This window comes from Crinia signifera, chromosome 2 (assembly GCF_055691185.1).
Source record: "Crinia signifera chromosome 2, ASM5569118v1, whole genome shotgun sequence".
NCBI classification, from domain to species: domain Eukaryota; kingdom Metazoa; phylum Chordata; class Amphibia; order Anura; family Myobatrachidae; genus Crinia; species Crinia signifera.
Genome location: NC_139218.1, coordinates 352,898,452 through 352,917,008, shown reverse-complemented (window position 1 = coordinate 352,917,008; position 18,557 = coordinate 352,898,452). Strand labels below are relative to the sequence as shown.

Here is an 18,557-nt window from a genome sequence, read left to right as displayed (position 1 = left end):
ATACCAACTAGACTTCGATTCAGCGTTCCTAAATGGAGAACTACTTGAAGAGATCTATATGGAATCACCAGATCATTATGATGAGAATGAACTTCAGACAGAGAAAGTGTGTCTTCTGAAGAAATCCATATATGGCCTAAAGCAGAGTGGTCGTTGCTGGTACATAAAATTGGACACAGTACTGCTTGAAATGAATTTTATTAGATCAGAGACTGACCACTGCCTTTATCACAAAACTCTGGGAGAAAAGTTGTTCATCGTAGCAGTCTATGTGGATGATATACTTATAGCAGGTCACGAAGATCACATCACAAGTGTAAGAGATCAACTGAAACAGAGATTCAAGTTGAAAGACTTAGGTCCAGCCAATCATCTGTTGGGCATGAGGATTGTTCAAGACTTGCAAAAGGGAACAGTCACAGTCGACCAACAAACATACATCGAGGCAACAATCTTGAAGTATGGGATGACAGACTGCAAGTCAGTGAATACACCAATTGACAAAAGCATCAAGATTACAAAAGGTATGTCACCAACCACACAAGAAGAAGTAGAGGAAATGCAAGATGTTCCTTACAAGAACGTGGTTGGAAGTCTTATGTATGCAAGTATTGGAACCCGTCCAGACATCACTCATGCAGTCAGTCGGGTGAGCCAATTTGCAATAAATCCTGGAAGACAACACTGGATCGCAGTGAAGAGGATTCTGAGATACCTAAAAGGTACAAGTTCCTTGAAATTAAAATTCGCCAAGACAAGCAATTCAAATTTGAAAGTCTTCTGCGATGCCGACTGGGGAGCAGATGAAGATGATCGTCGTTCCCACACCGGTTACCTGTTCATACTGGCCGGAGCAGCAGTTAGTTGGGCGAGTAGAAAACAACCGACCGTTGCTCTCTCAACAACCGAGGCCGAATACATGGCTCTTACAGAGACATCAAAAGAAGCACTCTGGATCAAAGAGACTTTGTGTGAGTTAGGTCTACTTTATGAAGAAGAGACTATCAGTATCGCATGTGATAACAGGGGAGCAATAGATCTTTCCTGTACTACCAAGCACCATGGAAGGTCGAAGCACATCGCGATAAGACACCACTTCATCAGAGAACTAGTGGAGAACAAGTCCATCGATGTTGAATACATTGCTAATGAACAGAATGTCGCTGACATGCTTACTAAAGGACTGTCGGGAAACTTGCTTATTAAGTTCGTGAAGGACTGTGGACTTGTCTAAGTTCAAAAAATGTTGATTTGAAGTTTTGATGTTCTGAATGTCTTTTTTTCTCTCTAACCATATTTTCGGTTACAGGTATTACAAAAGGACAAAGCATTGTATTGAGTTCTTTTATGTAGCCGAAGACAGCCTTGAGCGAGGGGGAGTGTTAGATTGCAGCGCTCAGCGCCTGTCTCCGCATACACTGTTTAGTGTAAGACTTACAGTCTTCCTTTTCCCCTTGCAGCCAACGTAGTTAAGCGTCACCCTGAGTGACAGCTCGCTTAAGCGAATAGCAGGGCAGAGACCCCTGACCCTGCTGGCAGCGTTACTCTTTCCTGTGAGGAAGTCCCCGCGTTAGAGTGTGCCTCAGATCGTATGTGACTCCATCCATGCTGTTTGTAGCTCCACGTGCACCGGAGCGCATAGGAGCAAGCCCCCGCTGTAATCCCGTTACCAGCGTGACCTTTTGCACAGGGAGATCAGTCATCATTGGCAGCAGCGAGACTGGGAGAAAAGCCGCAGCGTAAACCAGCAGACTGTCATCTACCCTGCACGCGCCAAAACGCTACAGCTAAGTAACAACCAGAGACTGTCGTTACCAAATGTACAAGTTGTATTACTGCTTGAAGTTAACTCATGAAGTACTGTTGTAACCTACAAGCCTGCCACTTGAATAAACCCTTCAAACTGGTTATATCTTCTAAGTGTGAGGTCTAACAACCACACTGCACGTACTTATATACACTCTGCCAATAAAAATTACTTAGATCCAAATGTACTTCGTAAAGTGCTGGGAAATGGTGCTGGTGATTCAATGTAAATATATCTATCTCTCATTCCTTTTTTCCCCAAAAATGTAATGTGGGCCAGGTGAAATTAGGGTGATTGCTAGACTAATGAGGGAGAGAGGGAGATTGCTGCTATTTCAGGGAGTCTCATGCGAGGGGAGTAGGCAACTGTGATGTATGTATAATGCTGGCCATATGCATTGTCATAAGCAGAAGCCTCTATCACTGGCTCCATAGAATGTTGGACTCCTTTGAATTTGCCCAGACTGGTGAATGCACAATAAAACCTCAAGTCACAAATGATCAGAAAAGGCTAAGGAGAGCAGATGAGGGCCTCAGAATGGTGACCCGGCAATTGCGGATAACCACCAACCTCCCTAGTTCCACAATTGTATGCAGTTTGCATATCTATCTATTTTATTTATATTTGTAACACACCATTCTTAAGTAGAGTAGAAAGGGGTGCTTTGTAGTATGACAATACCTGAAGAGAAGTGATAAAATCCCCAGAACAAAGCTTGACATGCATAGTTATGGTGGCATCCTATCCCATGCGCTAATTTACCACACGGCAATAATATTTTCAGGCTATACAATTACAGCCTATTTTTACTATGCGGTAAATGACCAGTTATCGGGCGATAATACATGGGATCCGGATAAGTTCCCAGACCCATGTATTATCGTCCCCAAAAAAATGTGTCTCTGATAACTGCTTATCAGGGAAACAGAATCCCAGATAACAGACCAGTTTCCGGTGAGCTGGACAAGAGGCTGAAACACAACCTACCCATCAGTTGCAACAAAATCCAAAGCTCCTGGTGAAGACCACTGGCGGGTCAGACTCCGTGCCATCTACAGGATTCTAGTTCCTGATAATCATTCAGTGTATGTGGAAGCAATACATTAAACCTATGGTAAGCTGTAAGTGTCATGGTCCTAAATGCTGGCAATGGAACCCAGCATAGCTTTTCAGGTTTAAGCACTATGCATTGGTGAATGCACACATCCTGCGCATGATGCGCAGTCCCCCCACCACCGGAGATGTGCGCCCACCAATGAGTTTGTGTACATCTCTGAATCAGGCCTTTTGGGCGCCTTATTTACTCTATCTACAGTATGCTCAGCACAATAGTCGGGAGCCGGATGACTTCCATACAGTCGGGATTTCGATGATCATTAGCTCAACATCAGAATCCCGACTGTTAAAAGCCCGACAGTTGGGATCCGTCGGTGGGGTCCATGACCTCCATAGAGGGAGAATAGAGCCTGTGTCAAGTGCATGGAGCCACCAAGACCACAGAATGGTGAGTGCAGCGAGCCCGCAAGAGACGTCTTTGTGCTGGCTTCTGACGTTGGTGTAATGAACGTCAGAATCCTGACTGTCAGATCCCCATACCACACCACAGTAGTCAGCTCAGGAGTATACTTTCTTAATTCTGTATAGTGACACATAATATTGAGTTGGTTCCGTGAGAAATGCTTCAGGGAGCTTCAGTTGGGAAACGAATGCAGCATGAAGATGAATTGCTCATAGTTAACTGAGAAACAGCTCAGTGTCACACCAGGGCTAGATTAAGCCTTCAGGGGGCCCGTGTCACTTTAGACAGGGGGCCCCCTTGCACTTGTAATTACTGGCCGCAAACTGCATGGTAGAAAATTACACTGTCAAAAAACAGAGTACTGTAGAGGCAGTATAAACTTGTTCAATGGGTAATTGCAGGGGGGCGTGGGAATTAATATTAAATATATATATTGCCGCCTCATCTATACCTGGCTGCATATCATGACATAATGGTCATAGGAGGGCACCGGAGCGTATAACCAAGGGACACTGAGTGAGTGCCGGATCTCCCTGCTTCTTCACTGTAGACTGACCCCCTGTGTCCCCCCTTAATCCTGCCCTGCATCACACATTACAGCAGCTTGGAAATGTTGTGGATACCTGCAGATTTCCTAGATGCGTGGGGATGCATTTTCATAGGGATTTTATCTCCATCATACGTTACATAACTGCTCCAGTGCCAGATGGGAAACTAGTATGACATCATTTCTTACATGAGACAAATAGGTTTCTTACATGAGACAAATAGGTGAGCTTTGTCTGGTAATGCACAGATCTCCCATAGTTCTCTTGTCAGTTATTTATGTATTCTAAATTCATAGACATCTAAAATCTATGGTACTATTGTATGTACCTAAACACATGTTATAACAATTAGCACTGGCATTTAATCTTCCAGTCTCCAAAAATGGCAGTTGTGTACAGTAGCTGTATGGAGCAGTGATAAGGGAGAAGTAATAAAGTGCCTGGTACTTTATCACTGGCCAATCAGCTCCTAACTGTTAAGTTACAGGCTGGGTTTAAAAAGGGACAGTGAGGAGATGATTGGCTGGTGATAAAGAACCAGCCACTTTATCACTTCTCCCTTATCACTGCTTCATACATCTACCCCACATTGAGTTTGCCAGAGGTGCGGGATATCGGTCAAACTTGTATTTGTTTTAATGCAGCAATCATTTACAAGGCAAAACCAGGCAGTGTAAATGTTTGGCGCTTTAAAACAACGTCCGAGTTTAGTCGGCATCCTGCACCACTGGCAAAGTTGAACTGTATTACATCCAACCCCTTGTATCATTGTCCCCTATAATATCTTAGCAATATAATAGCATTTATACATATAACATCTCTTGTACATGTAATATAATTAAATGCATTAAATAAAATGAAAGCATAGAACAAAGGAATAGGGGGGCATACCGACTGAGCAATTGCAGCCCATTTTCTAAGCGGGGGCCCATTTATCAAACCATATTTGCGGCTAAATCCCCGAAAACACACGTTTTCGGGGTTTAGCCGCAAATTTTTAGTATCCCATAAATGTATCATAGGGGGACCGCAGCAGGAATCTCCGATCCCTGCTGCGATCCTCCCTGCAGCGCCGCCGGCCACATCCCCCATAGGTTTCTATGGGGGATGTGAAGCTGCCCGATGTACCAACATCGGGCAGCCCGGCTTCGCACCCCTGGGCTATCGCCATTCTGATATGGCGATAGCCCATTGTAGCCTATGTATACACATCGCACTGCCCGAGCAGGGCAGTACGGTAAGAGGGGTCGGCGGGGGTCAACGCATAACCGCACATGCGCAGACCCCCCCGGCTTCCAGGTCAGGGCTTCGCAGGAACGGGCTCCTTGATTCATTGCCCCGATATGATCGATCCTGGGCGGTAACATTCCGCCCAGATCGCATTGTAAATGCGATCATGATAAATGTGCCCCTAAGTCTGGAGACTGTGAAGCTATAGAAGTGTGTAAAACATCAACAAATGACAGATCTTTGGCGTTACACTTTATGTTACCACTCCATTGCACAACCTCCCTTCATTCATCAAACTGAGTGGCAAAGCTTTACATTTGCCAACTAGTTTCAGATGTACAGTACCACCGCCCTTCTGATCCGCAGTTACAGTAGGTGTTGAAATACATACTACAGTATGTGCTAGACTTGGTGTGCTCCATTATTCTCATTTGCTGAGCAGGGAACAAAACACTGCATAAAATTACATTAGCGTAATTTGCTATGTTTTACATAAATGGGTACAAGAAGGTTTTAAATATTTATACATATTTATTACTTAATTGTTTCAATGGCAGAACTCTTTTACAATTTGTATTCAGCCTCATAAGAGCAGAATGGAACAATTTCCATTTTACACTTAAACAAATTTTGTTTTTGGAAAGGTCCCCCATACACTAGGGTGAGGTACCGTACCACACATGAACCTCGCATGCGATAGCTCTTGCAATAACCTGTCAGCTCCCTGGCGGCTAGATAGCATGCGATACATTGTATGCAGTATTTGTGCTTATCACATGCTATCCCAACAGTGGCTTAACTGTAGCCCCGCAGACCCCGCCGTGGCAGGGAGGCACTGAGTGAATGTGGGTGCCGGGGTTCTGCCGGGCTATCACTTGCCTGCTCTAGCATCCTTAAAAACGGTCTGCTGTTAAGGGCAGCCATTTTGTTCGAGGCAGCAGTAAAAGCACCGGGGCCGCAGGCAAGTAGATTTGCAGGTCCCGTAGACCCGGCGGGGGGCAAGCGGGTGGGTGAGGGTAAACTTTACTGGGGGGGGGGGGGGGGGGGGGGGCGCTGATGAAAATTTCCGGTGGGGGAAAAGCAGCCATCTGATTGCAGCCTTACAGAAGCGCGGGAGAAACTATGACGGGGGGCGCATATCTTGTAGTTACGCTACTGGATCCCAGGTATCACCCCAGGAGACAATATTTCCTTGGTGCAGCAGTGTCAATCTCTGGATCTGATCTAATGCGCACGGGACCACTCACTGGATCAGACTCATAAGTAAATGACATACGATTGGACACTTTTCACATAATTTATCGACCCCATGTGTCGAAATAGTGTAAAAAAAGGGTCAAATCGTAGTACAGTGTGGCTACAGTGTGGCCAACTTAAGTTTATAGATTCATCAGATTTATTGGGGAACTGTAACGGCTTCCAAATACTTTTTAACTAATACGGCTAATAAGGTCGGATATGTCTGAGTTCCACCAGGATCTGGCCTTTCTATGTACTGTGGTACTTATTAAACAGGTTCTTTGCTTCCCTCCCCAGCTCTTGATTTTGCCTCTGTTGCCTCTAATGACAGCTTCTCATGCCAACAGGGAGTATAACAGAATACTAATTATAAAGCAGCAAGCCTCAGCAATAGCAAGCCCAAACAATGACCGCACTCTGTCACTGAGATACACTCTAGTGAAGTTTGCCACACACTGTTCTCCTTTGCATACTAATGAATGCCTTATTGTCTGTGACATTCCATACTGTAAATGACACTTATGAAAAGACCGGTATAATGTAAGCACAAATGCTTTCGTAGAGTTCTCTGTAATTAAATATGTTCCCTGTATTGAACAGTCCTGAATACTACAGAAACTGCTATTTAGTGTAATAGGGAGCAATGTACTGAGCAGAGATATGTATAAATCGCAGATTGACATTAGAATGTTTACCAATAGGTGACTTTGCAATGTGCTAACTTTTTTAATGCTGCAGTAAAATTAAGATGATTTCCTAAGCAATCAAACTTTAAAGGTAGTGGTTGTATGCAGTGAAAATAGCCGTCGTGTGTACGGGCCAGCAATGAGCAGCGAGCACTGATTTATTATTTTATTTATTTACTGTTTCTTATATAGCGCAGAAGATTCCGTTGCGCTTGACAATTGTAGACGGTGATGAAACAAACTGGGTAACAACAAACAGACTTGGAGGTAGGAGGGCCCTGCTGCAAGCTTACATTCACTGATGCGCGCTCCCGCATAATCGCTGGTGACCGCCGCTCATCTGTTGCTAATACCAGCAGATGAGGGACAGGGTGAACGGCTTTCCATAGCGTCCTGCTATGGAAAGTCGTCCAACCCCGGGAAAATTGCTCGGAAGGGCGAAATCGCTCATTGTGTATGCGCTGAGCGATATTCAGCCCAGCAATTTCCCCCGTAGTGTGTATGGACCTTAACAGGGATATCCTATTATTCCTGATAAAATGGAATGGTGGAAACAGCGTGTGCAGGGGGGTCAGTTTAATACTAACCTGCTCTCTATCACAGCTCGCAAAAAGGTATTGAATACTGCCCATTGACCGAATACATATTGACCCATAATCCAGATCCCGGACCAAATTCCCATGTGGATGCATACGTTTTCTTCTTTGAAAATAAATGCTTGTATCATTTCTTAGATTAATGATTATACACATTTACACTGTCAGACATGCATGCAGTCAAGATCTAGTCAGGGGATGGCGACACGCAGGACCACGCATCCCCATCGCTTGGGGGCATACACATGGAGCAATCTGTGCTTAATTTCTAAACGATCTAGTCAGATTGCTTAGAAATAGGGCTCGAATCGCCCGTGTGTGTATGGGCCTTAATGCTGATCTCATGGCTGCTATGCGAATTCCCACAACTCCCGATTATCAATGGACTGTGCATCCATATGGGTGGCGATAACCGGCCGCTTAATGGGGGGATACTGTCATTGGGTCTACAGCAACTATGTTGACAAGCATTGGGTCGACACCACTAGGTCGACAGGCAACAAGGTCGACATGGGTCAAGGTCGACATGTGCGTAGGTCGACAGGTCATTAGGTCGACACAAGGATTAGGTCAACATGGGCAAGGTCGACAGTCAAAAGGTCGACATGAGGTTTTCCACAGTTTTTTGAGCCGACATGTGCCGACAGGCAGTATTTCATGCCCTACCATCCACTATAGTGTGCCGAGCATAGCGAGGCACGGTGCCCAAAGCATGGCGAGCGCAGCAAGCGATGCGAGGGGATGCGGTGCACTTCAAACTGTGTCCATGTCGACAGTCTTGACATTCGGGTAAAAAACCAGTGAAAAACCCCATGTCAACCTTTTGACTGTCGACCTTGCCCATGTCGACCTAATGCTTGTGTCGACCTAATGACCTGTCGACCTACACCGATGTAGGCCTTGACCTATGTCGATCCCAACCCATAATGGGAGTGCCAGTAAAAATGCAAGCGTGCCTAGGAAAAATGCAGGCATGTCCAAGTGTTTTTTGAGAGGGTGTGTGACATCAGCTCCGGCTTTGATTTGGCTGATTTGATTGCTTCACCCGAGTAAATCCAAGGCTACGTGGTGCTTGCGATCAGTGGTGACCGGTAGAAAAATCAATCTACCTGATCACTGTCTGCTGCACATTCACTGCCCTACGATCAGGTCTGAATTAGGCCCTTTGTGCATGTGAACGTTTTAGTTCTTGCCCATTCTTCTGCAATATTGCTTACGTTCAATAAGTGGTATGGGTCATTGGGTCGACCATTGAAGGTCGGCATGGCTTAGGTAAACACCTGAAATAGATCGACATGGCTAAGGTCGACATGCATAGGGTCAACCAGTGAAGGTGGTAAACACCTGAAATACAGTATATCGACAAGGCTAAATTCAACTGGGTTGGTAGGTCGACAGATGCATTGGTTGATATTGGAAAGTTTGACAGTCAAAAGGTTGACATGAGTTTTTCACGATTTTTGGTCCCAAATGTCGCCATGCTTCGGGCACACTTTTCCATTCTTATATATAGATATATCTATCTTTATATCTATATCTATATGTCTCTATCTAGATAGATAAACAGTCATACACACAAAAAGAAGACTAGTGCACACTCTGCCATCTCTGTGACAGGAGCTGTCAGTGGTTGTCATAGAGACGCCGCCTAGCGCTGCCTCCGAGCACGCCGGTTTCGGTTGTCACGGCGACGCCAGCACGTGACGTCCCGCATGTTGGCCTCGGATTGGTCGCAGCTCTCAGACGCGGGTGGATTGAAATCAGCTGTGCCCGTCTCCCAGCGATCAGAGGCAGCGGGATCTCCCCTGCCGTGCACTACATCCCCACGGACCTGCGCTCTCACGTCCGCACACCTGAGCCGCATCTGCCACCCCCGCCCTCATCACCGCAGCTGGCGGCAATCACCCAGTCTCCCAGCCCCATATAAATACCGGGAGTGCGGGGGAGGGTGTATCTGTGCTCGGTGCTTGTTTGTGGTGGTCGATTTAACCGGTAATGTATCACGCTTGTTTGAGGTTTAGAACGGTGATCGCAGGGGGCTGGTGTACTGGTGGGGTGACCCTGAGCTGCCCTATGGCGGATTATATGTAGGGTACGTGCGGTTCCCCGTGCTGCATGGCCGCCTCCTGTAAGCTACCGGTCCCTGCACGGGCGCTGCTCTCTGTATCGCCGTCCAGTAGCGGGACACGTCTGTTTCTGTGCAGCCTATTACTGGTCAGTGGGCTTACAGAGGGCTTCTAGGTGATTAAAGGAAGCTGTAATTGTGTATGTGTAGCAGCTTATCTGTACACCAGCTAGACTGGGTGCTCTGGTGTAACTGTTACATACCTAGGTATATACTGTACATGGGGCTCTAGCTAAGGGGTCTGTTACACTCTATTCTGATCAAGAGCCTAGGAGAGGTGCAGTTATGTTCATGGAATTGGGTCCATGTACTGCTGCAGTTATTACCCCCTCACGTCTACCTCCCCTGCTTACATTGGCTACATATTAGATATGTCAATGATGTGGTGATGGGTTGTCCTGATTTCCCCTGAACTCAGACTAATGTTGTTGGTGTATGAACATTTATCTTACAGAAATGACTCCACTATATATGTAGATAGCATGTACTACATACTGCAACTTGCTGAAAATCATTGATCTCATCAGATTGGTTGTGCTGCAGGTCAAGCTGAACATGTGACAAATGACTTGTGAGCGTGTAATAGTGAATACACATTGGGCAATGTGACATTTTTCCTGATCTGTTGGAAAGGGACCAATCCTTCATAAAATCAGCTAGTGTGTACCCAGCTTTAGAATGATTTCTGGTAGCTAGCAGAGGTGTAACTCAGAGGCAATGGAGTAATCTGCTGCCGGGCTCCTGATCCTAAAGGGGGGAACCTCTTTCCCCAGCAAGTTAGAATCAATTCATCAAAAGCCATCTATCACTTCTGTGGCTGACTTTCCCTCCTAGCAGGACCATAGATGTCACATTCTCTTTATTTTAAACATTCTAATATTTGTCTTGCAACTGGGATGAACTTGCCCCACTGGTTGCTAGGATACAGCCTAGGAGTATTGTATTGGCTTTATGTTGCCATTAATGCCCAATTCAGGCTCGAATCCCAAAAGTGAATTGGGTTATCTAATTGCTTCACAGGGCTTACTACAGTGTAGTCAAAGTACAAAACAAACCAGCAACAATGCCAGTATTGTACCTTTTTTATGACTTATTAAGTTTCTATTCCATAGCGCTTTACAGCGAATATTTGAAGATTCGCATCAGTCCCTGCCCCAATGGAGTTTACAATCTAATCCCTACCACATATACATGCACACACATTCTAGGATTATTGTATTTTGTAGTAAGCCAATTAACCTACCAGTACGGGGAGAATATACAAACTCCGCACAGTTAGAGCCATAATGGGAATTTAACCCGTGCCCTCAGTGCTGTGAGGCAGTAATGCTAACCATTGCACCATAAATGTAATCCTATACACTTTGCTGCGGGTGTGGTATGGGGCCCCGACAGTCATTATCCCGACAGCCTGGAGTCAGACAGCATGGCGAGCGCAAAAAAGCCCCTTGCGGGCTCGCTGCGCTTGCCACTGTGGGCACTATGGACCCCCACTAGGGAAAATAGCGGGTGGCTGTAGGCGTTTTGACAGTCGGGATCCCGTCCGGCACCCCTTTGCTGCTGTTATGTAGGGGCTAGCTCAGTGGTATCTTGGGACTTGCAGGGTTGGTGGTCCAGGACTAATTTAAGTGTCTGTGTTTTTGTTTTTTTTTTAAGGAATACATATTTTATTTTCAATGAGAAACCTTTAGCCTTGGGTGCAGTGAAAACATTTGATTTGGGGGTGCTGTTATCCAGAAACTTTGAACCCATGAAGTGAGTTATGGAAGAACTGCAGATGAGGTTTTACAGTAGGCTTGGCAGAGAACAGGCTTTCCACTTGTACTGTGTATAAGCTTATACTGCATCCTGACCTTAAACTGCTCCTTATGTGGTCAACATCATGTGGGCTGACCCACAGTATTCATGAGTTGTTGGGGTGTGGGGTTTTATTCTGCGGTCTCCCCCCCCCCCCCCCCCTTCTATTACGGTGTGTGGCTTGTACTGAAGTTCTGGGCTTCTTTAATGGCTGAATCCATTTGTACAGGGAACATCAGATATAGAATACTTAAATTGCTAGAGTATTCATGCTGCTACAGCCTGCCTGCTCAATGTCTTTACCTCTGGCTACTGATGTTTATAAACTTATCTTTTTCTGTCCCTTAGTTGCTGTTTGACTTGAAAATGCGTCGTAGTAGTGCATCCAGTGTCCTCTTTGGAGCTAAAGCTGTCATGGAAGCCTATGATGGATGCCACAACAATATTGCTCTCGCAAAGACAGGAACTGTGGTTCAATCCAATCTACAGCCTCAGAGGCAGGTTCAAAGAACTGCGCTGGGAGTGATCAGTGAAAATGAGCAGCGCCAGAGGCTGCCTAGCCAGGTAAATATTGATTATGATTTTATAATCCTAAAATCTGTATAGATGATGTGGAAGTAAAGGCTTGTGGGGCCTATCAAGGAGGTGTCTAACACCATTAGTCTTTAAATGATGCAAGCTAACTAAAAACCAGTGGGTTGAGGCACAGCCTTTCCTGTCATACTAACGTATATGCCGATGTTGTTCACATACTTTCTAAATGCAAAATACAAAGAATATATTAACTTATTTTTATAGTCAAAACCCTGGAGTAAAGTCTATGGCAGGTGAGGCAGTGCCTCACCTGGCTACCTTTTCTGCACATCTCATCAAATCTCCAGCAGTATATACTGCTGCATGTGTATAATGCTGGCATATACCCCATGGCTTATATAGTGTGCAATCTGGCTCTGGTACTTGCCAGGGACTCCTCAGTCGATTACCTTGCCTCACGTCCCTGCTAAAAAAACTTCATTCTGCAAAATGAAGTTAATGATTACACATAGTTAATTGTATACCAACGGTCAACTTGGATAGATGGAAGTGTGTGTGTTTTTTTTTTTTTTTTTTTTTTTTTTTTTTTTTTTTTCTTCCTGCAGATAATTGACCAATGGTGTTTTGCTGAGGGACATCAGACATCACTTCACTTCCTAGTTTTTATTATCTTTGTGGATGTTAGCCATTTTGACAATTGTCATAAGTTGGTGCATGGGAAGGGACTCCTCTACCTGGTGTTGGTGGCTAGTATGTCTTAAGTCTCATATTGCTCTGGCCAGCCCCCTTTTTAGTTCTCTGCCAGGAACCAGCACAAACCTGGTAACACTGGATTATGCTACACCTTGAACACTGGTACCCCCTGGCTCTAAGCTCATTGCTGGTTTAGGTTAGCAGCAGTTCCATGTGCAATGTAAGCTGCTACTCCCAAGGAGTGTAGGGTGCTCAGCCAAATGAGCAATGATGGCTTGTAGTAATTGGCTCTGTGCAGTCCCCAAACGCCACTCCAGCTGAATTGCCTCTTCAGGTCAGTTGTGCATTTCTCTGCACTTTAAGCTGGGTATGACAGTGTTCAGATCAAGCAGCGAGGACATGTTGCCTAGTCTGCCCTTGCTGATGTCACGACTGTCGTTGGTGCATGGGAAGGGACTCCTCTACCTGGTGTTGGTGGCTAGTATGTCTTAAGTCTCATATTGCTCTGGCCAGCCCCCTTTTTAGTTCTCTGCCAGGAACCAGCACAAACCTGGTAACACTGGATTATGCTACACCTTGAACACTGGTACCCCCTGGCTCTAAGCTCATTGCTGGTTTAGGTTAGCAGCAGTTCCATGTGCAATGTAAGCTGCTACTCCCAAGGAGTGTAGGGTGCTCAGCCAAATGAGCAATGATGGCTTGTAGTAATTGGCTCTGTGCAGTCCCCAAACGCCACTCCAGCTGAATTGCCTCTTCAGGTCAGTTGTGCATTTCTCTGCACTTTAAGCTGGGTATGACAGTGTTCAGATCAAGCAGCGAGGACATGTTGCCTAGTCTGCCCTTGCTGATGTCACGACTGTCGTTAATGACCCAGTTCTGACATATCGCTGGTACACACTGACTGATCCATCACTAAATCTGTTCAGTTGAACAGCCAATGTATTGGACAGGGTGTACCAAGCATTAGACCAGTGCCTAGGTTTAGATAAATGACAACTTGCCTTGTTTATGGTTCAGATCAGACTACCTGAAACAAAACCATGTTTTGGAAGTTCCTAACTCTTAAACCATGGTTACTCAGTCCTCCATGCACCCAACAGTCCACTTCTTTAAGGCTATCCAGCTTAAGGAAAGGTGACTTAATAATTTTATTGACAAGCCTGGGTATGTTTTGAAAATAGACAGTTAGTGCCTTGAGGACATAGTTTGGGAAACCTTGTAGTATTCCGATCATAAAGACCATTGCACTTATGGTGCAGACTCTCATCAGTCTACTGCTGTAGGAAGTGTACCACTCCCTCCAGCAGGTATTCTGATGGACTGGTGTAATAGTGTAACTTACAAAACCTAAACTACTGGTTTTATAATGGATGATAAATCTTTGGTGTATGGCCATCCTCAGTCTGTGCATCAACTGCTCTTGTGGCCTCTGACACTTCCCAGACTGACCTAGTGAATGTAGCCATTGACTGGAAAGAAGCCCCTGCTTTGTAATCTGTGCTATAGCCATTACTGACCTCTAGCCTGGCTCAACAGGATTTATTTATTACTGAACCGTTCCATCGCTGACCTTAAATGCAAGTATACAGGCACTTCCAGTGGAAAGCAGGTTTTGATTTGCACACTTCATTGATGCAGTGGTTATCGATGAAGTGTGCAAATCAAAACTTTCTACCGTCCTAGATGCAAGGTATGGACTAGACTTGTGTCGTGTAAAAGCTCATATCTAACCATTTTATTTCTAGCCTCAACTCAACAGTTAAATCTTTTGGTGATGGTCAGAATGTTCTCAATCTAGATATGGGCTAGAATTTAATTTTCCAAACCAATGCGTTTCAGGCTGGTGTTGCTACTTCCAAAGCTGGTTCAGGGGCTGAGAACATTTTCTCCTTCACTGGGAAGACCTTCTCTACAAATGCTGCTCCAGTGGTCCCACAGCCTTGCTTCACTATCTATGTGGATAACAAAGAGGACATAAAAGAGAACTGCCCTTTAGAAGTGGAGCTTCCAAGTATAGAAGAAAGCGAGGAAAACATTGTGAAACAGAAGTTCCATTTGCTACTAGAAGTCAGTGCAGGTTGGTAGTCTTTTTTTTTTTTTTTTTTTTTCCTGCACTCTATCTGGATGTGATCATACTTTGTACTAACTTGGTCTGTTTTTGCAGCCTCACCAATGATGGTTGACACCACCTTCCAGCATCTGCATGAAGATACTTCTGGAACTGATGTTGATACAGAGGCTGCTACAGTATCTGAATATATAGATGAGATTCACCAGAATCTGCGTGAGGCTGAAGTAAGTTTTTATAAGCCGTCTACCTTGGCACAGGTCCTCAAACAGGCTCCATTCACTTTAAGCCCTTATGCTTTCTCAATTGATCAGTGCACTCCAGTAGTCTGATGGTCCTGTATCTTGTATATAGATCAGACACAGACCAAAGCCTTTCTACATGAGGAAGCAGCCAGACATCACTTCCACCATGCGTGCCATCCTAGTGGATTGGCTTGTTGAAGTCCGAGAAGAGTATAAACTGCGCGATGAGACCTTGTATTTGGCTGTAAACTACTTGGACAGATTCCTATCCTGCATGTCTGTACTGAGAGGAAAGCTTCAGCTTGTAGGAACTGCTGCCATTCTCCTGGCTTCGTAAGTGCTCTGACACTAGTTACTAACTTGTGTTCATTGTAGGTAATGGAACACCGCAACAGAACTGTCTATGACTTGTGTGTTGTGAAGTCACGTTTTTGGAACTGTACAAATTATACAGTAACCACATTAATTATAATGTATATAATGCAGCAAATCCTTCAGTAATAGATCGTTAACAAGACTAATAGGCTGCACATGTTTTTTTTTTTTTTTTTTCTTGTATAGGCAAAATTGAACACCTTATATCTGCAGCATCAAAATCTCTAATAGAAAAATACACTGTGCTGGCAATACTATATAGTGCAGATCTGTACCAGATGGTCTAAATGGAATGTGTACACTGCTCTGTGGGATTGACTAGAAAGTACATGGCACCATGTGTACATCCATTAATAATTTGACTAAGCAGATATTTAAAATGTAGACAAGGGGCGGCTATACTTCTAACACTCTAGTGTACCGTTCTGAAATGTAGCCTTTGTCCCATAATCTAATGGGTGTTTAATGTGAGTCATGACTTGTTCATACCTCCTCCATGTAAACCTATCCTGGCATAACTACAGGATCTAATTTTCCAGATCTGACACTTTTGCAGAGTACACACCTAAAAGACCTGTGTCTGGTGGGAACAAAAAACAGGTAATACATGGGAGCAAATGACAAGTAGCCATTTGTCCCCCTAATGTTGGCAAACGGGCAGAAATAATTGTTGCATAAATGGATTAGCTCGGCTTTATTTAACAAAGCTGTCTGACCACTATCTGTGTTCCAGTATTTGGGAGCAAATGGCTTGTCACATTCTCTTCTTACCAGACAGGTTGGGCAAATCACTAGGTGTGTGCCCAGCTTTATAAATGCTCATTGAGATGGCAAGTCTTCTGCTCTATAACTTGCGGATCAGATCATACACTAGCTATCTGAGTAAATTCACTACATTAAATCAAAATGTAAACTGTCATTGCAGAAAATATGAAGAAATCTATCCACCTGATGTGGATGAGTTTGTGTACATAACAGATGATACCTACACCAAGAAGCAGCTGCTACGCATGGAACACCTTCTGCTGAAAGTGCTGGCCTTCGATCTGACTGTCCCTACAATCATACAGTTCCTCCAGCAGTATTTTCACAAGCAGAATGTCTGCACTAAGACTGAGCATCTTGCGATGGTACATGAGGGCATGTTCTCTAAGTGCTAGCCTGTAACTGATATCACCATCTAGTTGAGTTACTACTAGAAGTACTTGAAGTAGCATAGATTAATGAAGGGGTTTGATATTGCTCTTGACCTGTTTTGGATTCTGGGTAGTCTATTTGGTTTTAGTTGCCTTAATACAGGGGTGGCCAAACCTGTCCTCAAGATCTACCAACAGTGCATGTTTTCCAGGCAACCTGTGGATCTATAGTAGTAATGACTACAGCTGTGCACCAGCTAGGTAACCTGGAAAAGTGCACTGTTATCTCGAGGACTGGTTTGGCCACCCCTGCCTTAATAGCAAGCTAAGGCTTACTTGCCATGTGTTACTAGCAACACTTGGTTGGAACACAAGTAAACTCTAGTACTAGATCTCAGGTCTTCTAGACTTTCAAACGCAATAGAGGTCTACACCATTACCCAGGTGTCCTAACTGTAACATTCTTCCCTTTATAGTACACTGCAGAACTAACGCTGCTCCACGTAGAGCCTTTCCTGAAGTATCTGCCATCTCTTGTCGCAGCTGCAGCTTATTGTCTGGCAAACTACACAGTTGACAGAACCTTTTGGGTATGTGGTTATTTTTTTTTTTATTTTTTTTTTTTTTTTTTTTTTTTTTTTTTAATAACCAGCTTGACCTGCACCTGAGTACCAATAACTTACACTGACCTGAGTACCAATAACTTACACTTCATTTTATACATGGATAACCTTCTTCCTTATCCTAAGATGGGTACAAAACCCCAGTGCTCTGTCCCACAATGTATTGTCTTAACCAGAGGTCTACCAACCCTAAGTATCACAGTCCAAATTTGGAAACTGCCTTAATGGGACAACTTGCAGTACTAGTACATTCCAGATCACCCACTCATTGGGCATGTAACAATCATTGTGTACTTGGTATAGCTAACTGCAGCACATCTGTCCTGAATGGTGTAAGAACTTGGTGGAACTAATGTCTATATTTTTAATAGCCTTCATCTCTTGAAGCCTTCACGGGCTACACCTTGAGTGACATAGCACCATGTCTGGCTGACCTGCACAGAACCTGTCTTGATGCGCCTCACCAACCACAACTAGCTATCAGAGACACTTACAAATCAATAAAGTAAGTGACATCGCAGACTCCTGTAGAAATGCCAGGGGCATGAACACACGCTAACTCCTCCTCTTATGTCTTCCAGGTACATGCAGGTCTCTCTCCTGGCATTCCCTCAGACACTTCCGTTATGACCGAAGAGCTTTTAATTTGTGCTGCACTTACCTCAGGATCAACGTAGTTGGTCTCTTTTTAGACAGACACTGCTGGCCAAGTGTCAACTTTTTTAAACTTGTGCACTTTTATATGACTAAACTCTTAAGCATAAATTTTTAATTTATTAATGTGTAACTACTGTAGAAGTGTTAGACTCCTGGCCAGAATTCCAGTCTTGGCTTCAGACCTGATTAAACTTGACTTGGCACTGGAAAGGTGCAATAGGATCATATGGGATCAAAGTGCTCTATTTGAATGTAGCATACAATGAAGTAGAGTTAATTACACAGTGGCTGATCCGACATACCATGTTGTCATGTGCCATTTTGTCTAGGGAACAATAACTGCCGGTATACAACTCTGTAATCCATGGCATACCTGCATTGGGCATCTCGTGCCACCTATATCCTGATATGATGAAAACCTTTTAATAAACAATTTACTTCTCCACCATTGTCTTCATTGTACAAGCTGCATGGTTTATGTGCAGAAACTTGTAAGGGTATTTGCAGGAGATGGGGGGGGGGGGGGGGGGGGGGGGGGGTTGGGGTGTAGAACAGCCTTTAATATTCATATGCCATAAGACAAGCAGTCCATGTGTAATGTGGCCTGTTGCAATACTTAATATTGGCTACTTGACCACAATGAAAGTGGTACAGTATAAGCTTTGGACTTCCATGATAT

The 18,557-nt window shown here is 44.4% G+C and overlaps 1 protein-coding gene across 2 annotated transcripts; it reads left to right on the top strand.

Moving 5' to 3' along the window:
• Nucleotides 1-9,467: 9,467 nt before the first annotated feature.
• CCNA1 (cyclin A1) lies at nt 9,468-18,321 on the top strand. Of its 2 annotated transcripts, none has more exons than XM_083169779.1 (9): nt 9,468-9,617; nt 11,896-12,111; nt 14,614-14,851; nt 14,939-15,069; nt 15,197-15,420; nt 16,388-16,592; nt 17,075-17,188; nt 17,593-17,726; nt 17,803-18,321. In XM_083169779.1, exons 2-9 carry the CDS (start codon nt 11,914-11,916, stop codon nt 17,849-17,851), a joined length of 1,293 nt encoding a protein of 430 aa, XP_083025905.1. In that variant the 5' UTR covers nt 9,468-9,617; nt 11,896-11,913; the 3' UTR covers nt 17,852-18,321. The 2 variants fall into 2 exon arrangements, with proteins under 2 accessions (XP_083025905.1, XP_083025904.1); XM_083169778.1 differs by lacking the exon at nt 9,468-9,617 and adding an exon at nt 9,726-9,839.
• The last annotated feature ends 236 nt before the right edge of the window (nt 18,322-18,557 follow it).